This window comes from Leptodactylus fuscus, chromosome 4 (assembly GCF_031893055.1).
Source record: "Leptodactylus fuscus isolate aLepFus1 chromosome 4, aLepFus1.hap2, whole genome shotgun sequence".
Classification (NCBI taxonomy): domain Eukaryota; kingdom Metazoa; phylum Chordata; class Amphibia; order Anura; family Leptodactylidae; genus Leptodactylus; species Leptodactylus fuscus.
Genome location: NC_134268.1, coordinates 155,563,758 through 155,585,149, shown reverse-complemented (window position 1 = coordinate 155,585,149; position 21,392 = coordinate 155,563,758). Strand labels below are relative to the sequence as shown.

General features: G+C 39.0%; 1 protein-coding gene across 1 annotated transcript in view; it reads right to left on the bottom strand.

Annotated features, from left to right (window-relative positions):
* The window catches only part of CNTNAP2 (contactin associated protein 2), a 1,390,705-nt gene that overhangs the window by 987,235 nt on the left and 382,078 nt on the right, over positions 1–21,392 (bottom strand). The window contains exon 2 of the mRNA XM_075271239.1: positions 13,448–13,558. Coding sequence (XP_075127340.1) covers positions 13,448–13,558 — 111 coding nt within the window. The remainder of the gene's footprint in view (positions 1–13,447; positions 13,559–21,392) is intronic.

Below are 21,392 nucleotides of genomic sequence, written 5' to 3'. Positions count from 1 at the left end.
CCTAAGTGCTTGTTTGGACAGTGGACGAGCCAGACACAGATACGTATTGAGTGCATTAGATACAGTTCTGGGTGAGCCAGTGAATTAGATATAATCTGTTCAAACTATTAAAGTGGTTGGTGAGAAGAATATGAAGAGGAGAGAAAAGGACTTGAGAATGGAGTAATAAGAATAGGAATTCATTTTTTGAGCAGGGTAACCAAAGTGAAAAAGATGCTTTTTTAAAAGAGATTTTTAACAGAAAATGAGTTTAATCGAACTATAACTATACACTGTTGGTATTTGAAAAACCTTCAGAACAGATGTATTAGCCATGATTGTATTGGTCCACCAATGTACCATCCTCTAGGATCCTCTAGTGGGTCAGGCCCTGATTCAGAACACAATCCTATCGAGAGCTGACACATGAATGTTACTAGGACCTATTTTATATGGATTGGTTCACAAATAATCCATTACATTTGATTTCTGATATGTCCTGTGTGTGTACTGATAAAAATATCATGTTCTGTAAAACTGAAGTATGTATTCTGAGAATAATTACCTCTAGCGGACCCAATGTACCTCAGTCTGAAGTTGTCTTTAGTAATAATACCGAAAATGCAAGTTAGCCCTACCACTAACCCTACCACTGACCCCACCACTAACTCTACCACTGACCCTACCACTAACCCCACCACTAATCCCACCACTAACTCTACCACTGACCCTACCACTAACCCTACCACTGACTACAATAGAGTGTGAGGGCTGTGATATGCAGTAAGCACGTTATTAACTGGAAGCAAAAAAATTTATAATATAAGTAAGGAATATTTTTTTACATTCTATAGTCACAAATATAGAAATAGATAAAAAAAAAATTATGACGTAGACTTAGTAAATAGGAAAGACAAATATACTTCAGCTAATAGCCCGGAAGCTTCTACTTTGGCAAATTGTACAATATGATGTGCTTAAAGTGTACTGAAAGTTCTTAAGAATTTAAGTTCTTAAGCTATAGCAAAGTGCTTCCAGAGATCCCGAAAGGTTCTCAGGTTAGTGTTAATAATGCAGGTTATATAGCATAGAATGGAAGTTCTTATATTTAAAGGGAGGCATAACTCAAATGGTTTTCTTGTCACTTTAGCTTAGGTGAGTAAATGGATCATAGCATTTATCTTACCTTGCTGTTAGATGGAATTTTAGGCAATCAGCTGTACCGACCAATTTAATGCTTTATGTGGCTGAAGCTCTTTCAGAAGTAGTCGAGGTTATTGCAAAAAAAAAAAAAAAAAAAAAAATCTGATGTAGTCACGTTTTTTCAGCTACATGAATTATTCCTAGCTTTTATGGTTTGACTAATCATGAACATGTCAGACTAGATCAAGAATGTACAATATGAGACTGCAATATCTGCACGTCTAATTTTCATAACTTGAATCAGTGTATGAGTATGTATCAGTGTACTTTGTAATATCATTGTATATTTATCAGTGTAGTTTGTAATATCAGTGTATTTATCAGTGTAGTTTGTAATATCGGTGTATTTACAGTTTTTTTTTATTTCATAGTAACAAAATTAATATAGATTTTATTTAAAAAGGAAACATATGGCAACCTTATGTTAAGAATTGTGAAGGATAACACAGTCTACAGTCTGCTAAGATCCTATAATAGTGTATCAGTGAATACATTATTTTGCATTTTGATGGTAACAGTGATCGAAATGCAGAATTTGTATCTAAGTGGTGGCCAATGACCATTGGAGACTGGTCCTCTGAAGCACCAGAACAACAGAGATGCAATGCTAGTGTAAACCTAGCCTTAGTAGGAAATGTGAGGCTTATAATAAATATAATATAATACATTACTTATGGCTAGTAGACACCAAATAAGTCACAAGCACTGAAAACACCTCAGTATGTATCAGCAACTTAACAACAAACTATAGTATAACACGCCTGCTGTATTATTCTCCTTACCTCCACGTATTCTGCAATGAGTAATATGAGATGACCAGCTTTGAAAAAAGCCTTTATTTTGTAATATTCTGTAGGGAGTCTTTCTTTTTAGGTTACATGTGTCTATAATATGGCCATCCAGTGATTTTAATGGCAGTTGAAGCACATGTAGGGTTTTGCTAGCATGTCACAACAATGTATTGAATTTGTATTGTGAGAAATTGGAGTCCTTAAAGCAGCTCAAGGAAATAGATATGTGAATTATTCAGTATCTCTGACACATCAATTGTTGGTATTTTTCTCATAGGTTGAGTATCTCATAATTCACCAGTTTGCATTGGCAATCCTTAACACAAGACTCAATCCTCCGTCAATTATTTCTATATGTCTTCAGATAATTTCCATTATCCCATATTCTCCTATGTATGGAGGTTGTGAAGGAGGGTCCTCCACATTAGATACCTGACTGAAATATAGAGCAAATAGTCTCAATGTAAAGACCTCAATGTGGCAATACATTGCACAGTCTCCCATCAAATTCAATGCATATCATTTACTACTACAAATGTGTATCCTACAAAAGTTCCACTAAAATGATGGTTAATGAAGTAAGAGGACAAACAATGTCCAGAACAAAAAGGACCAATGGTGACTTCTGACATGTCTATTTCAATAAATGTGTTTTCTAGGAGACTTGTGAATGGATTCTGGAGCACATGTTCCAATCCTCTGCTATACCTGCTATAGACAAATTGACAGCCGGGCGTTACCGGTCATGTGCAAGCATGTTCCAAAACATGTCACTAAGTAGTGTATTTAACAAGTGGAATTGTAACATCCCACATGTCATATTATTCATAGATTTTAGGATGAATAACAGAGGAACATCACAAATCAGAGGTATAAGAAATCTTTAGTAGGAAACACAAATAGAAGAGAGATAGGCAAAGCTGCAACTTGAGATTCTGGACCACACTGCAAAATGTAGTAAGACTTTGTAAGATTTATGACGCGGCATTAGACACTCTGATAAATCTGACCCAATTTAATTTGCATTTTATTTACAATATTGGTAAATGGGGTCTTTTTATAGTAATACAATAGTGGTAACACAATGTTAGTCTTGATGACTCTCTCCTGGTATAACATGGAATGGAGGAACAATTGAAGAAGATAAACGAAATTCAACAGTTATTTCAGTGAAAGTTTTCAGCGGTGGGACTAGAGAAGATTATAGCATAAAATAATTGTAATGGGATATCTTCAAGGTCTATGAGCACTGAGCCTCTACTTGATTAATAGAGTCTGTTGAGTATATACCAGAGACAATTAATCATTACTTTTGTCTTATGAGGATTCATTGTTTCCTTATTTCCCCAGAGCTGCTCACTTTGAGCCTTATTATAAGGATATATTAAAAACATAGGTGCTTGTTTCACTGTGTAAAGAGTTTTGGTCGTAGAACCCTCTTCTCTCTATGCATCGAAGTACAAGGGTAAAAGAAAGCTCTCATCAATGTCATCTGCTATAACCATTTCATATATACTTCTGCTCTGCATACAACAATACTAATCTGTTTTACATTTTCCATTTTTTCTTCAGCAGAATTTCACAGTGTGAACTTGGCATTTGAAGACACAATTTCTTATTAATCAGGTATTGTAAAAAGAATAGTACATGTCCCACTGAGAAGCATACACCATTGCTGTCATTCTTTCATCACAGTACAGATGCAAGCTATACCAAAGTGATAGAACCTTTGTATTACACCCACCACAGGTGAAATAGGCCACAGGAACATTTTCATGCGTTAACAAAAATTACCATTCATAATATTTCATATGAATAGAACTTCGGGTATTTAAAGTAATAATGAATATGATTGTCATTAAAAGCTAACATTGGAAGAAACTTTCTAATTAGAGTAAAGCGTCTGTCTATGGCTTTCATGGATGACCGGAAAGTGAAAGTGTGTATCTGTTATTGTTTCAAAAAAATAAACACAGATTGGGGTGGGTATAAACTTTTATTACTCTACCGCATATACTCCTACGCTATTCTATCCTGTTTTGTTCTTAATATAGTGCCAATGAAACTTTGAAGGCGATACACACTGTTGCATTTTATGGCCATTTGGTGGAGGTGGGTGGAGAAATCAAATAGTCCATTTGTCTGACCACTGTATAAGCAATGCTACCTCCGATGCCTCCCCTGCTACCTCTTGTGTAACCCCCTCTACCTCATAGATTGTAAGCTCTTGTGAGCAGGGCCCTCAGTCCCATTGTGTGAAATAACTATTTATTTTCTAATGTATCTTTTTGTATGTACTTGAACCCTACAAATTGTACAGTGCTGCAGAATATGTTGGCGCTATATAAATAAAATGTATTATTATTATTATTATTATTATTATTATTATTATTAGTCCGTTTCATCGGAGGCTGAGTACAGTAAACACAGTAAAGAGAAGATCACATATAGAGAAAACATTACAGATGTGATACTGTACTAGTATAAGAGAGATTGGGTAAGCAGTAACATGCTGAATCCACAGATCTCATATCTGTTATCTAATACTGGACAAGCCTACAAGTGCAACTATGTACAGTACATATATATCAAGTGGCCTGAAAGTCAGTGAAGGAAAGGAATTTGCAATGTTAGCCTTTAAGTTGAGTTATATAATGTAATTTATTTGAGTTCTGATGCTAAAAAGATATAGGACATTAACAAATACAATCTAGGGCATGAACATTAACAAATGACATACAATTGGGCCACACTTAAGTGATTTCCAATTTTGTTAAATTTTCTAATTTCCCCTGGAATCAAATCTGTCAGGTTGAGACATCCCCACTCTGGCCTGTCTTGTTCTCCTTGTCCCCTGTCCACTTCTATAAGAAGTGGTAAGCAAGGGGCAAAACTAATTCTGTACATTATGTTACTTCCTCTGGGGTATTTAGACACCATATTTAAGGGTACAGGACTGGTTATGACCCCAGTTCAAATGCTTTGAAGCAGCACCAGTCCCCCTGAATCCCTCCACCTCCTCTCCGATATTCACGGGGAGTTATTTGTCTGTGCTATGGGAGCTGTAAACATGGGAGGGGAGTAAAAAAGTAGAGCTGGGTGCTGGTTGAAATCATATGACCCATATTTGGAACTAGGCTTAAATCTATAAACATATTGCCTAAAAAGTGTATACAGACTCCATGGATAAAGCCTTTAAACTTACATGTCCCCAGTAGTGTTTTTGTAAATTCTGCTTTGTATACAGTCGGCAAAATCTGTTTTTGAGTGTCTTTGTGTATATGTGAGTACTAGTGTATTGTATGTGTGTATGTATCCATGTGTCTTTTGTGTCAGTTTACCATATCTCACTTTTCTATTTATGTATGTGTTTACCCATAAACTCTCTTCATGCTACCACTACCAAGAAAATGCCATTCCAAACTCTGACACTCTGATATAGAGCTTTGTGCTCACTTGGCACTCCATTCGATCTAGGAATAAACCATTTTTATTTCCTATGTCTCATTTAATATCGCCCATAAACACACTATATAGAAAAAAATGTGACATTGGATATGCAACTTTCTGAACGGCAAACTGACCTATTGAAAATCCAATGAAAAGAATGAAGGTTATGCTGTAGACTTAGTGCTCACTAATGGTTAATGACTGCTTAAATAAATGACAGTTCCTGACCATCAGTTTATATTGAATGTAGCAGAGAGTGAAATTGAAATGACTGTGGTTGTCCTGTTACATTGTTAAAAAGTAAATGAGCATAACACCATTGAGCTTTACTTTTCTGAACAAAGGTAACCTTGGCGCTATGTACACAAGATTCCACTGCAATTGTGTACTATTTACAGGTATAAAAATATCATAATGTATGCATTTAGTATATCTCCATGTGACATCATATCTCTTTGATTTGTTCATCTGAACCTCTTTTTGTCTAAATGGAACTCTACATAGTTAAGTTAATTCAAGGGAAGACCAGTTTATACTAAATGTGACATCCATTCAGATTCCTGCTATCTAGCTTTTCAAAAATTCCTTCTGGTCTACCTGGCGTAGAAGAGGTAGACCAGGTCCTGGTGCATCTGATAAATCTTTTCAAACATCAGGTGCACCATCCATTGGGGTTGTGAGCCTGCACAATTATCTATGCCAGCTCTTAACTGACTTAACATTGTTTACACCGGTTTTCTGGCATAAAAGATAATCAATCTGATGGGTCTGGTGGCTGTCTTTCCTTGTGATGCCCCCTTTGAGGGCATAATACATCTGCCCCAATAAATCTGCATGGAAATGTAGATATACTATGAATTTTACATTTGGGTTTCAATTCTATGCTGCAGATTTTTAGGGAGACTTTGCAATACAAAGAGTAAAATTCCGTAGTTTTTTTCTCTGCTGCAAATATATTACAGAAAGAATGCAGATCATCTGCTGCAGAAAATCTGCACTGTTATAACCCTGTGGGAATATACCTAAAGCTATACATCTAGTCTGAGTCAGTTGAATGTCTACTATTTAACCTTCACATGTCCTTTTAGCGGACCGGTTCAACAAAATAAGACATTCTGAAAAAAAACCTTAAAAAGGCTGCAATTTACCCCTTCCCCTTCCCCCAGCCCCTACAGAGTAAGCACTCACAAACACAAATAGGATAGTTTACATATCCCTTTGTATTAACTTATCAGGAGATTGTTTTACTTTTAGTAATGTTGCTTAATCTTTTATCTCTGGACATATCTAGCCAAGAAGACAGGGAAGGGAAACTTCATCTATATGATTTTCATGCAAAGTACCTCTTATTGAGAAAACATTCCAACCAAGTACCCCCACTTATGCCTAGAAATGTTATCAAAATAAAGATGCTTTTGGAGCCTGTCAACAGTTATGTATTGGTGCCCGCATGTACTATAATGGTCCCATCAGTGCTGCTACATGTAATATGTCTACCCCCACACTATGTCACCCACAGTGCCCCACATGTAGTATAATGACGCTCACACTCAGTAGAATTGCTCCTTCAGTGCCTCCACATGTATTATACTAGCACCCACAGTGCTCCTTCATGTAATATAATGATCTCCAATATGTTCAACATGTAATATAAATGTCCTTCCATGTAATATAATGACCTCCACTGTGCCCCACATGTAATTTAATGTCGTGCATAGCACCTTCACATGTAATTTCCCCCACATATGTTATAATGACCACCATGCTGATTCCTCTTATTATTGCCCCTACAGTGATATATATATATATATATATATATATATATATATATATTTGCATATAATATGATGTATAATTGCCCCCTAACTGTCTCCACATACAATTGCCTCAACAGTGCCCCCACATATAATTTAATAGACCACAAACTGCATCTACATATTATGGCCCCACAGTGCTCCTACAAATAGTGTAATTGCATCCACGCTGACTCCACATATAATGGTCCCCACATATAATATAATGGTCCCCACAGTGCCTCCAAGATCAGTGATGTTTGAGTAGGGCTCGCAATCTAAATCCTTTATCAGTATGTCTTTGGAGGTTGAGAGAAAAATGGAGTACCTGTAGGAAACCTATGCAAACATAGGAAGAACATACAAACTCCATGCAGATATTGTTCTCGACTGGATTCGACCACAGTCATGATATTTTTAATCTCAAAGATAAAAAATGACAAAACACCGAGCAAACCGTAGTGTAGTATTTCTTGGACTATGGTGTGTTTTTAATTAAGCAAAGGAGCTCACCTTGGAGGGTTGTGGGTCTAAGCCACAACGCTGTTTGCAAATGTTAGGCCACAAAATGCTTCTCCTAGGTCGAGGCAGCAATGTTCCTGACACCTCGTAGGTGTGAATGATAGGGGTGGAGGACCAACGACTCAGATTCGGTAAGAATCCAGGAGTAAGGAACTGCGCTCTCTTGTTTGGTAAAATAGCAGATTCGATTTTCTTAACTTCAAAAAACTCTCACACAACGCGTTTCGGGCACTATACTATGCCCTTCTTCAGGTGTATTGGTTTATTTTGGAGAGCCCCTTCCAGCAGAAGCAGATCACACTCCGCTTGTTTCTTGCTATTCTTCTTACGACAGCAGGAAAAATACACTCCTCTCATCAGAGGAGCATCAAGACCTTGTAGGCACATAAAGTGCTTTGCCCCTTCGTATCTTGGACCAGATGACATCATTACAACTGGTAACCTGGTACCTCTCATGCTATAGAGTACTAAGACAGCTCAATGTCACATACAACTTTTTTTATGTCTTCTTCTCTTCCTGCTGTATATTCAGGATTTGCATTTGTCACTACATACAGTATATAGTATGTTACACATTCCCCTCCGTGCAGGTGTGTACCAGAGTGATAAGCTAAAGAATCAACTCACTGGAAGATTTATTCAGCTTTATGGACTTTTTTTGTCATCACCAGACTTAAAGGTGTTCCCTCTAGAAAAAGTTTAATATCAGATAATGTTTTAAATCACTAGCGGTAATGCTTTATGTAATGTAATTTTCCATTCCCAACTTAGTGGGGCAATCACAGTGCCATATACTGTGCAATGAGTGGTCCGACAATATTATACAAAATCAGGTAAGTGATTTCTGCACACGACATAGAGTTTTCTGATGAATTTCAAAGAGAAGAGTGCCTTTATGCCATAAAAGTGTAGTCCTCTCTTTTATGGTTCACTTACCATTGCTAAACTAGCAATTAGAGATGAGCGAGTAGTGTTCGATCGAGTAGGTGTTCGATTGAATACTACGGTATTCGAGATACTCGTACTCGATCGAACACTACTAGCTGTTCGAAGTTTAAGGTTCGATGCAGAACCAGCGTTGATTGGCAGAATGCTATACATTCTGCCAATCAATGCTGGTTCTTCTCTTACCTTTAGAAGTCTTCATGCAGCGTCCCCGCGGCATCTTCCGGCTGTGCACTGCACGCATATGCAGTCGGCTCTGCCTAGGCCCCGATGCCTAGGCAGAGTGAATTCCAGCCGGAAGAAGACGCGGGGACGCTGCGCCAGGAGAAGACTGCACGGAGGATCCAGCCCGACCGTCACTCGTGGACTTGGTAAGTATAATTTTATCGAATGTTGCCTACCCCTGAAACGAGCATTTCCCCCCATAGACTATAATGGGGTTCGAAATCCGTTCGAACAGTCGAACAGTGTGCGGCTGTTCGAATCGGATTTCGAACCTCAGACATTTTAGTGTTCGCTCATCTCTACTAGCAATCTATCAATAACACTTACGGAAATGTATAAGTGTCCGCCATATAATATCAGAACATGAAACTACAGAGTATTACTGTTAAATTTATCTTCAAGCAACAAAGTGACATGAATAAACTAAATAACTTTTTTTTTGCTTTTCCTTTGTAATTGGAAAATCAAATACACCCAATTTGTAAAAACTCATGTCGAATATTTCCTAATGGCAAAGTCTAAGCTTTGATCCACAACAATGAGGTCACAAAACTCAGATATACTACTTATTCTCAAGGATGCATTGGCAGGACATGAACTTGTGTCTCACACGTGAATAGTGAATAATATCATGAATTGCTATCAAGAGGATTTCACCTCCTGACAGCCATCATGTTTCTTGTTTTTGGATGTCCCGGCTTATCACAAATATCATCATAAGTATGTATCTTATAGTATTTATCCAGGTTACGACTTGTCCTCCATTTCCTATTGTTCCTTCAACTATTTCCATTAAAACTGTTTCAATGAACTGGTTCATTCTGTATCTCTAAAATTTTCTGCTTCAGAAAAAAATAATAGACTAAAGGTGGCCATAAATAAATGTGTTTCTAATGTTTGGGAATTTCCTGTTTTTCTGAGAAGGATCAGGCAATTTGGTTTTAACCTGCTGGATCTTTTAGTTCTTAGGGGAGTTAAACCTCCACAAGAGGAGTTTGGCAGCCCCTTAGTCCCCTCTCCCTGATGAGAAGACATGCAAGTGAAGCCAAGCATGAGCGGTGGGTTGGAAGAGTAACTGTTGATAAAATGGCCAGATTTACTCATGAATGTCATACAATACACATTGTTCTCATAAACCATCTCACTGCTACCATCAAAAGCCAAAACCTTCAAAACATTGTCTATTTTTTCTATTGACCCAGTACAGGTGGTGGGTGACAGAAGGATACTGTCCATGGTGAGCTCCATGCTGGAGAACAACTCCCATCCCATGTATGAGACTGTGGAAGCACGGGGCATTACTGTCAGTGACCGACTGCTTCACCCCAAGTGTGAGAAGGAGCGCTATTGGAGATCCTTCCTCCCAACCGCGGTCAAGCTGTATAATCAACATCAGGCTAAGCGAAGATCACTCCGCACAGAGAACTAAATGATCCTGAAGTCTTTCTTTTTCTTCTTAGTTGCTATGACTCCTAGTATATTTTCTATTTGCTGTTCTGAGCCTGTATGTGTTCTTTCTTGAATATATTACTGTATTATCTATGCTGCTATAACACACTGAATTTCCCCATGGTGGGACTATTGAAGAATTATCTTATCGAATCATATCTTATCTTATTTTGTCTTATCTTATTGTTTTGGAATCCTAGCTTTTGAGCTAAAATACCCAGTGCCTACATTTAATACATGAATGGGTTTGTCATATGGAAAAAAAAAATGGAAGTCGGTAAAGCAATTTCATTAATGCCATTGGTCTGGATTCTCATACAACCATAGTAGAGTTGTCCTACCATGGGACAGCTGTGTCTAGTTAGACGTGAATGGTCTAAATGAGTCTATGCTTATTTATGGGGAAAGGGGGTCCTGAGCATGCCGATGTGGCTAATAGAACACATGGACGGGTTGCTTTCATGAGAAAATCCCTTTAAAAAGTATTTACTTAAGATGTGCATATCAGATTTTTTGATGATGCGACTTAAGATGTATTACTTGCGTTGCAGTTTGCATTTACCTAGCAAAAGTTAATGCTGTGAGAAAAAAAAGTTCTTTCTCAGTTTTAAAGTGCAGATCTTTTAATTTCCAGATGATTTCCTTTATTCGATCAAAACAACACAGCATGTAGAAAATGTGCATTACTAACAGGCTGTCAGCTTTCAGGTTTTCTACAAAATTAATTATTGATTTTAACCCTATCCCATAATATGGATGTGTTTGCAGTAGCAGCAAATATGATTGAAATATTGCAGATTACACTAGTGGGGATGATCTAACATTTGTTGTTATTTTCCAAAAATAAGCAGTCATACGAGCTCTAGATATGTTATAAATGTATTTGATTTTCTGCAAAACATTGTAATGTACTGTTTACATATAAAACCTTTGAGCAGTGAAAGAACGGAAGGAGTCAGCAATTCTCTTTCAATTGTCCCCAAACATAAGAGAATATCAGCAAATCAATTCATCATGGTTCAGGAATGATCAGATTTAGACCAGGACAGTGATTTTGAGTTAATTTGTAACCTCAACCATAATATTTCCAGATGAAATGGCCAATATGGAAGAATCTGCTGATTTTCTACCATCTCATAAAATGACCATATCTGGTGATTATAACTTTGCGTAACTATACCCAAAGATAAAAGGGGTTTTCATATTCTGGTAACATACAGCAGAGTATTCATTGTACTCATTGTCACTCCCTAAAATCTAGCAGATACATAATTAAAGGGACCCAATGCCATATTGGTAACAGTGGTTCTTAACTAATATCTGGCAAGGACCATTTATTGTATTGTTACATGATGGAGGCGCTGTTGGGCCCCTTTAGACATTAACTCTTGGGTACCAATTTACCCATTTGCTTTCATGTATCCATGCCATTTGGGCTCCTATTCTTCATTATTCATATATATATATATATATATATATATATATATATATATATATTAACCTTTTATTATGTATTAAATATGACTTCCAAAGTATGTTTCATGTTCTCTTTTTTTTTTTTTTAAATCCCAAAGTGATACTTAGATCGTTTTGTCAGAGATTTAAACTGTCATGCGTATCTGAGAAGGGTCTAAAAATGTCTAAAAAGTGTCCAAGGACTCTGAGCGGCCTATGATAGTCATAACTCAAGTATACCATCAATGATAAGCTTGTTAAGATTATTATTGACTGCTCTTCTCCTTCATGGAGTTCTATTGTCATAAGATCAATAAGTCAATATTGTTTACTTCACTTGTCAGTGGATTTAATGTTATGGTTGACCTGTGTATATGAAGATAATGGGTAGAAATAAACAGTGGCTTTACAAAGTCAAGAATATAATGTTTAATCATTCCTACAACGTATAGCAGCTCAGATCAGCTTCCTATAGCTCTCTGATTGAGAATAAGTGGTACTGTATGTTGAGGTTAGTTCTAGACAAACCTTTACGCTTAGATTTTGGTTGGAAGTATACTGTAAATCCTCACCTGCACAACCATGCTACTGCTCCATAACGTGCAGATCTGTAAGACTCTGACCATCACAATATATGGGCCCATTCGACCACTGGGGACCTAAACTGAATACAGATGTATGCAGCGCTCTTTGATAACTAGAGCTGTATAAGTGTATATGCAGAAAGCTTTCCCTAATATTCACTGCTAATATCAGACTGTATCAAAGATCAGAACTGCCGGATGCACAAGGAAGAAAAACTATGTTTCACTGCACATCCCCTTTCACTTCAGCTGAGTATTTTTAGATTGATCTTTTAACAAAGTCCTAAAAATTTTTCTTGGCCTTCTTTTCAAAACAGATTTTTTTTTTTTTATTTACTTTATTTATGTTCAGTTTAATTGTAATAACAATGATAAATACACTGCAACTCTTCGTCTCCACACCTGGACATACCTTAACTATACAAGTACCAAAGCCAAAATAAATATCATTTGCATATCATTAGCATGGTAATGCAAATTAAAGTAATTGCAAACAATATTCGGTCACTAACTTTTTAACAAGCTTTGCGTATATGAAAAGCACAGGCAAACTTTGTAATGTAACATATCAGATGAACATGCCTCTTTCTTCTACATTAGGCTGTTTCCATAGCCCTCCTCTCTTGGCAAAAATGACTTTCACTCTGAAAATCCCAGCTATTTCCATCTTGAAACAGACACATGACTAAGATTACACATGTCTATAGAAGTGCATGTAGACAGGGGGCTATGAGCAGGAAGTACAGGACATAAGGGAAGAAATACAGTCTGATGCTGGAACTATTTAGGTACTTTCTATCACAATCAAAGCACTTCGCTCACTTCAATATAGATCAATATATATATCTATATATATCCTGTCTGGTTTTGGCAGTGAGAGACAGCTAATCTCCACCTAACAGCTCAGAGAGGAATGCAAACTACAGCTAGGGCCTTCTAAAAATTACAACATATGAGGTTCAGAGATAGTGTTACTTCTCATATACATGCAATGTATTATTCATTTATGCAGTTTGCATAAATTAGATATGCCATAAAACAAGTGTCTTACCTTCCCTTCTGTTGAGCTTAGCATATACTGGGGCATAAATTCCAGACATGACAGATGAACTTTTGAAGGATTGTGGTTGTAGACCGGCGACCAAGGGCTCATCACATTTTTCTGTCAAAGATAAAAACAAAACTCATTAAGAATCAACATGACATGGCCATATCTAAATACGTATTAGTTTATATCATACAAAAAGTTTTCACACCAGATCCTGAGAGCTCTAAACCCTCAGCTAGTTGCATTTTTGCTCACAATATCCTTCTGAGAAAGGGAAGTGCTGCAGTTCATAGAATTGTATTATAGGCATATATATTAAAATATGAAAGAATTTTCTACCCAACATATAAAAAGAATCATATATAAGTAAATTAGAAAATATGTGGCTGTACTCAAAGTATGGTCAATACATTATTTTAGCTCAGGGGTAGGGAACCTTCGGCTCTCCAGCAGCTGTGAATCTACAACTCCCAACATGCTCCATTCACTTCCATGGGAGTTCTAAGAACAGCAGAGCAAGTATGCATGCTGGGAGTTGTAGTTTTACGAAAGTCGGGGAGCTGAAGGTTCCCTACCCCTGCTTTAGCTGTTTGAGATATTTCCATTTATTGTATAGTTATATTAGCCATTTTTTAAAAAAATAACAGGAAGGATGGTTGTTAATAGTAACGCTATGTTCACGCCAGAGCCTATTCTACATTTGGGGTTTCCATCCCCAAATCCAAGCAAGACTTTTCTCTATGCATTTTTCAGGGGGAAATTGGGCGGAAACCCAGTGGACCCCATTGGGTCCTCTCCCTGCCTGCTCTCTGCCTGCTAATGCTACTCCGCCATGCCCCCTTCGCTCCACCCTGCCCCCTCTGCTCAGCCCCTTCCTCCTGGGGGGGGGGGGGGGGCGGCTTTCTTGCAAAAAAAGGTAGGTTCACCCCTGGGTCTGCGTGTCTCCATGGGTAATTGCATCAGGTTTCTGTTCTTCAGATCACCAAGCAGGCCCAAAGAACAGAAACCCAGGCACAAGTGTGAACCTAGCGTAATTTAGTTTCCTATTAAATTTTTATTTTCTTTAGATTGACAAACGTAACAAAATTAGATCTTATTACTTTTTTCTGAGTAACTTATTAAAAAAAAAAAACATAGCAACTAATATCATTTAATCTAAGTCACTACTGCAAAAGTGTTTTCTTCAGCTAAAAAGAGAAATGGTGATATCTCTGTAAGTAAAACAAGCACAGTTATCAGACATTTGCCTACTCTGCCTTTTCTCCTGATCTACTGGCATGAACCAAATTTACATTTTATGTAAAAAAAAAATAAAAAAATAATAATGTAGAAATGTAGAATCGGTAAGCAATGCTGCATTTGTGGCAGGAAGCTAGGGGGCGAAACAAAATGTCTTTTTAATTAATGACAGTCGGAGAGTCACTTTATTTTTTTGTTCATTTCAATAAAATAATGAGGAATTGGCAATTTTTGACAGTGTCTATAGCCAACAAACTAATTCCCAGCAAGTTCAGTTACTCTTAACAAGGAGCAGCCTGCACAGCACTTTGGAGTTGCGAGGCGACCAATCTGTTATAATAAAGGTTGCAAAATGAAAGCAAAAAAGATGACATTTCAAATTTTAATGGAACATTTCCTAAGGGGATTGCATGGCACTAAGTAAGCAGGGAATTCTCCTCTTACAACAATTTAATGCATCATGCCAGTTAATATATGTTAGGTCAGTACTAAGCTGTCACTACTGAATAACATGATAAAGAGAGAAAGACTAGAAGCACATTTGACAGTCCTTTGAGGGCATCTACTCAGCAAACACTGATAGACTGTTATAAAGCGGAGGATGTGTGCTGTGTTTTCACATCGCATTACAGGAGGTCAATGCTCTTTTGACACTGCTTAACCTTATTTACTTGATTTTGCTTCTCTGAGGTTTATGATATTTTTGTAGTCATGTCCCAGTTTCTAACAAGCTGAATGTATGTTTGAGCGCACATTCATTTTCTATTTCACGTTCTCTTAGAATTGTAGAGACGCTTCGCTTTTTCTTTGAAAGTTTAGGTATAAATTAGCTTGTACTGTAGTAAACAGTCATTTTGTGGCAAATCATAGAGATTAACACAAACAGTACTGTATGCAGCCTGGTTTAATGTTGTTCAAGGTGGTGTGTTAAGAGGTTAAGTAGGTGGTAATCAGGACCGGTGTATAAAATGTAGCATTGGAGGTCATGCCGGGCAATCCTCACCTAGCGTGTGATTATGTCACCTTGCCTTGCCTCTGTATACCCATGGCAATGAGAGAAAAACAAATTACAACAGAAGTGACAGAAGTTAATTGGCTAATATAGGACTGGAAAGTATGTCATTACAACCTGGTAAAATATAATATTTGTTAGTGTGGTTTATAACACCTCAAGCAAGAAAGTTTAGACGTTTGTTCTAAGATGCTAGGGTGCACTTTGCTATCATCTTCATTGCTCCAGTGCAACAGATGCATGCAGAATCTAAAGACTCTCAGCTGACTGATGTGCTCATTCATTTCAGATCATTTCAGGGTTAAATATCCTTTGTCTGTATTGTCTGTCTGCCTGTAAGTGATTAAATCTGACTAAGCTGTGTTCTATTTCTCCTACTCCTAAGATTCCTTACGCTGGGTTCACACCTGCATTCAGGGTCTCCGTACTATGGTTTCCGTCTTCTGCATGGCAGAAGACGGAAACCATAGACCGGGTCCGGCCGTGAGCGGCGGTGAGCGTTTTAGGCTCTCCGCCGCGAAACCGGATTTTTTTATCCGGACACAGAGTAGTGCATGTCCGACTCTGTGTCCGGATTATAAAACCCGGTTTCGCGGCGGAGAGCGCAAAACGCTCACTGCCGCGCACGGCCGGACAGCTTTCTCACCCATTCAAATGAATGGGTGAGAAAGTCTCCTGCAGGCTTCCGTCTCCTGCATCTGTTTTATGCAGGAAACGGAAACCTGCAATAAGGACCCTACAACGCAGATGTGAACGAGCCCTTAGCTGTATTGCAAGCTTTGCAGCACTTAGAGCTCTTTATTATGTAGCAATGAATAACATATCTATCACTTACTTCCACCACCATTGAAATACCTCATGTTCTAGGCCAGTGATGGCGAACCTTTTAGAGACCGAGTGCCCAAACTGCAACCCAAAACCCACAAAATTTTCGCGGAGTGCCAACACGACAATATAGACTTAATACTATGCGGATCCACAATTGCGGACAGTTACTGACCAAAAATTACAGTCATGTGGGGCTTTACAGAGCATTCAATAATACAAACAACGTTGTACTGAAATGTAAAGGTCTCGGCATTTGGTACTTTGAACAATTAATTTTCACTATTTACATCGCACAGGATCTGTTTTATAGTTACCGTGTAATATTCTTACATCCTGTACTAATATCACGTCTGCTATAAAACAGATACTGTGTGATATAAATAGTGAGGGGACCCCAGACAGTATTATATGCTCTGCAGTGGGCCCACCACACAATATTATATTCTCCACAGTACTACAGTAGCCCCCCAGTGTTATATGCTCCGCAGTAGGTGTCCCCCCCCCACAGGATTATATGCTCCACAGTGGCATCCACACACAGTATTGTGTGCTTATAAATAGGCCCCCCCCAGTATTATATGCTCTTTAGTACACCCCCCAGTATTATAAGCCACCCCAGTATTATAAGCCCCCCCAGTATTATACACTCCCCCCAGTATTATAAGCCCCCTCAGTATTATACACTCCCCCCAGTATTATACACTCCCCCCAGTATTATACACCCCACCCAGTATTATAAGCCCCCCCAGTATTATACACTCCCCCCAGTATTATACACTCCCCCCAGTATTATACACCCCACCCAGTATTATAAGCCCCCCCAGTATTATACACTCCCCCCCAGTATCATACACCCCACCAAGTATTATAAGCGCTCCCCCCAACATCATATACACAGTGAGCCACTCTCATACTCACCCCTGAAGAGCCGCCGGCATCCACCTTCTTGTCACTGGCGGCGCTGATGACGTCATCGCGCCCGCGTCGGGGCAGAGGTCAAACTCTGCAGCCAGTGTAGGCCGCGGTCGCGCGATCCGCGGCCTACCCTGACAGCTTTCAGCTGTATGTGCATTTGCACATACAACTGAAGGCAGTGATCGCTCATCAACGGGGAATCCTGTACCGGATTCCCTGTTGGTGAGCGATCCGGGCGACCGCACGCGTGCCAGCATGGAGGGCTCTGCGTGCCCTCTCTGGCACGCGTGCCATAGGTTCGCCATCACTGTTCTAGGCCATAGCACCTTATATACTGTAAGTGACATCAGCACTGTAAAATCATCTACCACTGACTATTGCCTGAGGGGCTGTCAGTTGGTGTAAGAATGTCACAGTGACTCACGCATACATGTGTCTTCTTCAAGTGGTAGTGGCTATTATATTGAACCCTGTCGGTGACAAATTGGTTTGCTCATCTCTAGTTAATAGAGTAGTATTCGATCGAGTAGGTATTCTATCAAATACTACGGTATTCGAAATACTCGTACTCAATCGAGTACCACTCACTATTTGAATGGAAAAATTTGATGCAGAACCAGCGTTGATTGGCCGAATGCTACACAGTCGGCCAATCAACGCTGGTTCTTTTCCTACCTTTAGAAGTCTTCTCCTCGCTGCGCCCCTGTGGCGTCTTCCGGCTCTGAATTCACTCTGCTAGGCATCGGGCCTGGGCAGAGCCGACTGCGCATGCCCGCGCTAGAAGAAAATGGCCGCTTAGACTGTAAGCGGCCATTTTCTTGTAGTGCGGGCATGCGCAGTCGTCTAGCCTAGTTGTCTATGCCTAGCAGAGTGAATTCATTGCCGGATGATGACGCGGGGACGCTGCGCGAAGAAGACTTCTCAGAGAATACAGCCTGACCCTCACTCGTGGACTTGGTAAGTTCAGTTTGATTGAATGTTGCCTACCCCTGAAACGAGCATTTTTCCCCTATAGACTATAATGGGATTCGATATTCGATTCAAGTAGTCGAATATTGAGGGGCTACTTGAAACGAATATCGAGTATTTAACTACTCGCTCATCTCTAGTTAACATATCACTTTAGAAAAGCTCCTTAACTTATGATACACATATCTAGACAGTATCTACCTCTTTGCAAACATAGTTATACAGTAATAATGAACTTAGTTTTCTACTATATTACACTCTACTGCTAGTTGCCTTTGTTCTTACAGCATATTATTACATACCTTCTTGTATAGTTAAAACTCTGACAGTTATAGTATATAGTATTCAACACATCTAATATATATTAAAATAAGCATAATTTGCTGCATTTCCCTATAGTTTACAGCTATAAACATGCTAGGAAATTACAGTGTTTCTGCAGGTGGTTTTCAAATTTACACTGTGATCCACACTCCAAATTACATACTAGGTTTGTCATTGGGTTGTAAATGCTTTTCGGTAGACTAGTGTTTATGTATAAACATAAATAAAGTATTTCACGAAACGGATCTACAAAGCAAATCAGAATGAGCTTTCATGCCTAATTTATTGCTGCTGCAAATGTTTACTAACTTTGAAGTTTATCAAATGTTATTAATCTCAATGGTATTTGGCAAAAAAAACCACAAACAAACAACAGAATGCAGCATAGCGAATTTAAAAAATAAATAAATAATAAAAAATACATTTATATGTAGCTCGGTAGCAGCAAAGGTGCGGACCCAAACAGTCAAACACAGGGTCACGACAAATGTAGCAAACAAGTTTATTTGGAAAAAGCTAGAAAATGAATAAACTTTGACTTCAAGCACAAAATGAGCCAAACAAAATACAGCCTTAACTTCAGGCAAAAACAAAACAAAATCCTGCTCGTCTGCGCGACTAATTAAATAGAAATGATAATCTAACTATACATGTGGCTTACTACCAGCTACACGAGCAAAACAAGCTCAATACTGTCTCACTCAAGGTTACAGAACAGACCCAGACGCCTCCTCTCACTCCCTGAATCTGCACTAGAGTGCACAATTTGCAGCCTTGTTCTGGGCCAGTAATGAGCCGAGGATTTATACCTGGAGCTGAGACCTACTCAAGACCCGCACCGGACCACACAAGTTAAAAACCTGTGGGAAATATAGTGAGATTCCAGAACTCTGTATGTCACCTCTCTCTCTCTCTCTCTCTCTCTCTCTCTCTCTCTCTCTCTCTCTCTCTCTCTCTCTCTCTCTCTCTCTCTCTCTCTCTCTCTCTCTCTCTCTCTATATATATATATATATATATATATATCTCCCCAATGATCAGCTGTTCATAGTTGTGGCACACAGAAAATGGAGCAGGAAACAGATGGATAAAGATAGGTCATCTATATCTTTAACCATTTCAATGGTTAAAAAAATGCTATGACATTTGTATGATCTCATACAGTCTCTAGATTATTACAGCACACATTGCAATATGAAAATGTTACAGTATATGCCAGGATGACAAGCAGAACCTGCACAGTGCACATCGACATTTGATGGAGATGAGTAAATCTCTGAAGATTTATTCTGGTCAGATTCTTTCTCTCTGAATGTCAGATACGATTTGGACTGAATAAATTTGGTCCAAAACTGAAGTTGCTCCAATTCCCCTGAAAAAATCTGTCTCCTTAATTTCCATGATTCAAGTTATACAATCTAACTCATTAAATCATTTGGCGTAGGTTACCCTAGTTCTATTAAATTACAGAGATGGCACCATATGACCGCTGTAAACTGTGAATCTGATTATTGGCTGGTTTCTTATGGTCGTTGACTTGCTTTTGGAAGGAAGTCATTGACTGCAAGTAACCTGGACTGTTATTGGTAATTGTGGTGCATCTTAGATGATCTGTGTACTATAAAATAACCAAGGTAGGCTTTGCCAGATCTATTGACAAACTTTTATAAGTAGGACAATAACCAAGAGTAATTTAGACTTATAAAATAAACCAGCTAATCCTACTAATATTATAAATGTGAACGTTTGTGTGTTTGGATGTTTGTGTGTTTATGTATTTGGATGTTTGTTCCTCAATGACACCTAAACGGGCAAACAGAGCAGAGCTATCGGAAATGCATCAGCGAGAAATGCATCAGCTGCCCTGCCTGTCTGGGATCACTACGGGACCGCAGTGCTCTGCTGCGGCTGGACAGGGGGTCGCCTGTCTGGAACGCCGATTCGGCCTGCTGTCCCGCAGTGGCTGTGGCTTGTGGAGTCTGCATGTCCATCGGAGATGTCGCCTATGTCTGCGATCTGCGGGAGTTAGACCTGGGGTCCCTGGGAGGGGGACGGGGACAGGGGTGCCACGGCACCCACGGATGGAATGGGGGCACAGGGCTTGCTGCAGGGGGGGCGAAGAGAGGGGGCAGAGCGAAGTGGTATGAGCATGGGAGGGCAGTGGGTAGATTGAGAGGCCACGGGGCCAGGCGAGGAGCATATGTGGGGGGGGGGCATGCAGGGGTGAATGTGGCGGCACACAGCGCGTCCAAGCCAACAGCGCATGCCTAAATATGACCGGCTCAGCACCACCGCAGACCCGCAGACGAAGTCGTGGGCAGATGCTAGTGACAACATAAAGCTTTCATTGACTGGTTTAATGTGGTCTACATTACTAATACAAAATTACATAATCTACAACAGCCAATGGCAGTTTGCATCTATCACTGCCTGGTTTAATGAAGTCCAAGTTACTTATAGTCAATGACCATGATTAACCCGGACCACACATGATGTAAACCAGCCATTGACAGTTTGTAGATATCAATGGCTGGACTAAAGGATGCAATTCCGAAAACAAAGAATAGATAGCAATACATAGACAAACACAGAATGTCACTTTGTTACAACATCACAAAACTGTTTTTCCTTGAAATTTCAACACATGTACAGTATCTAGACTGG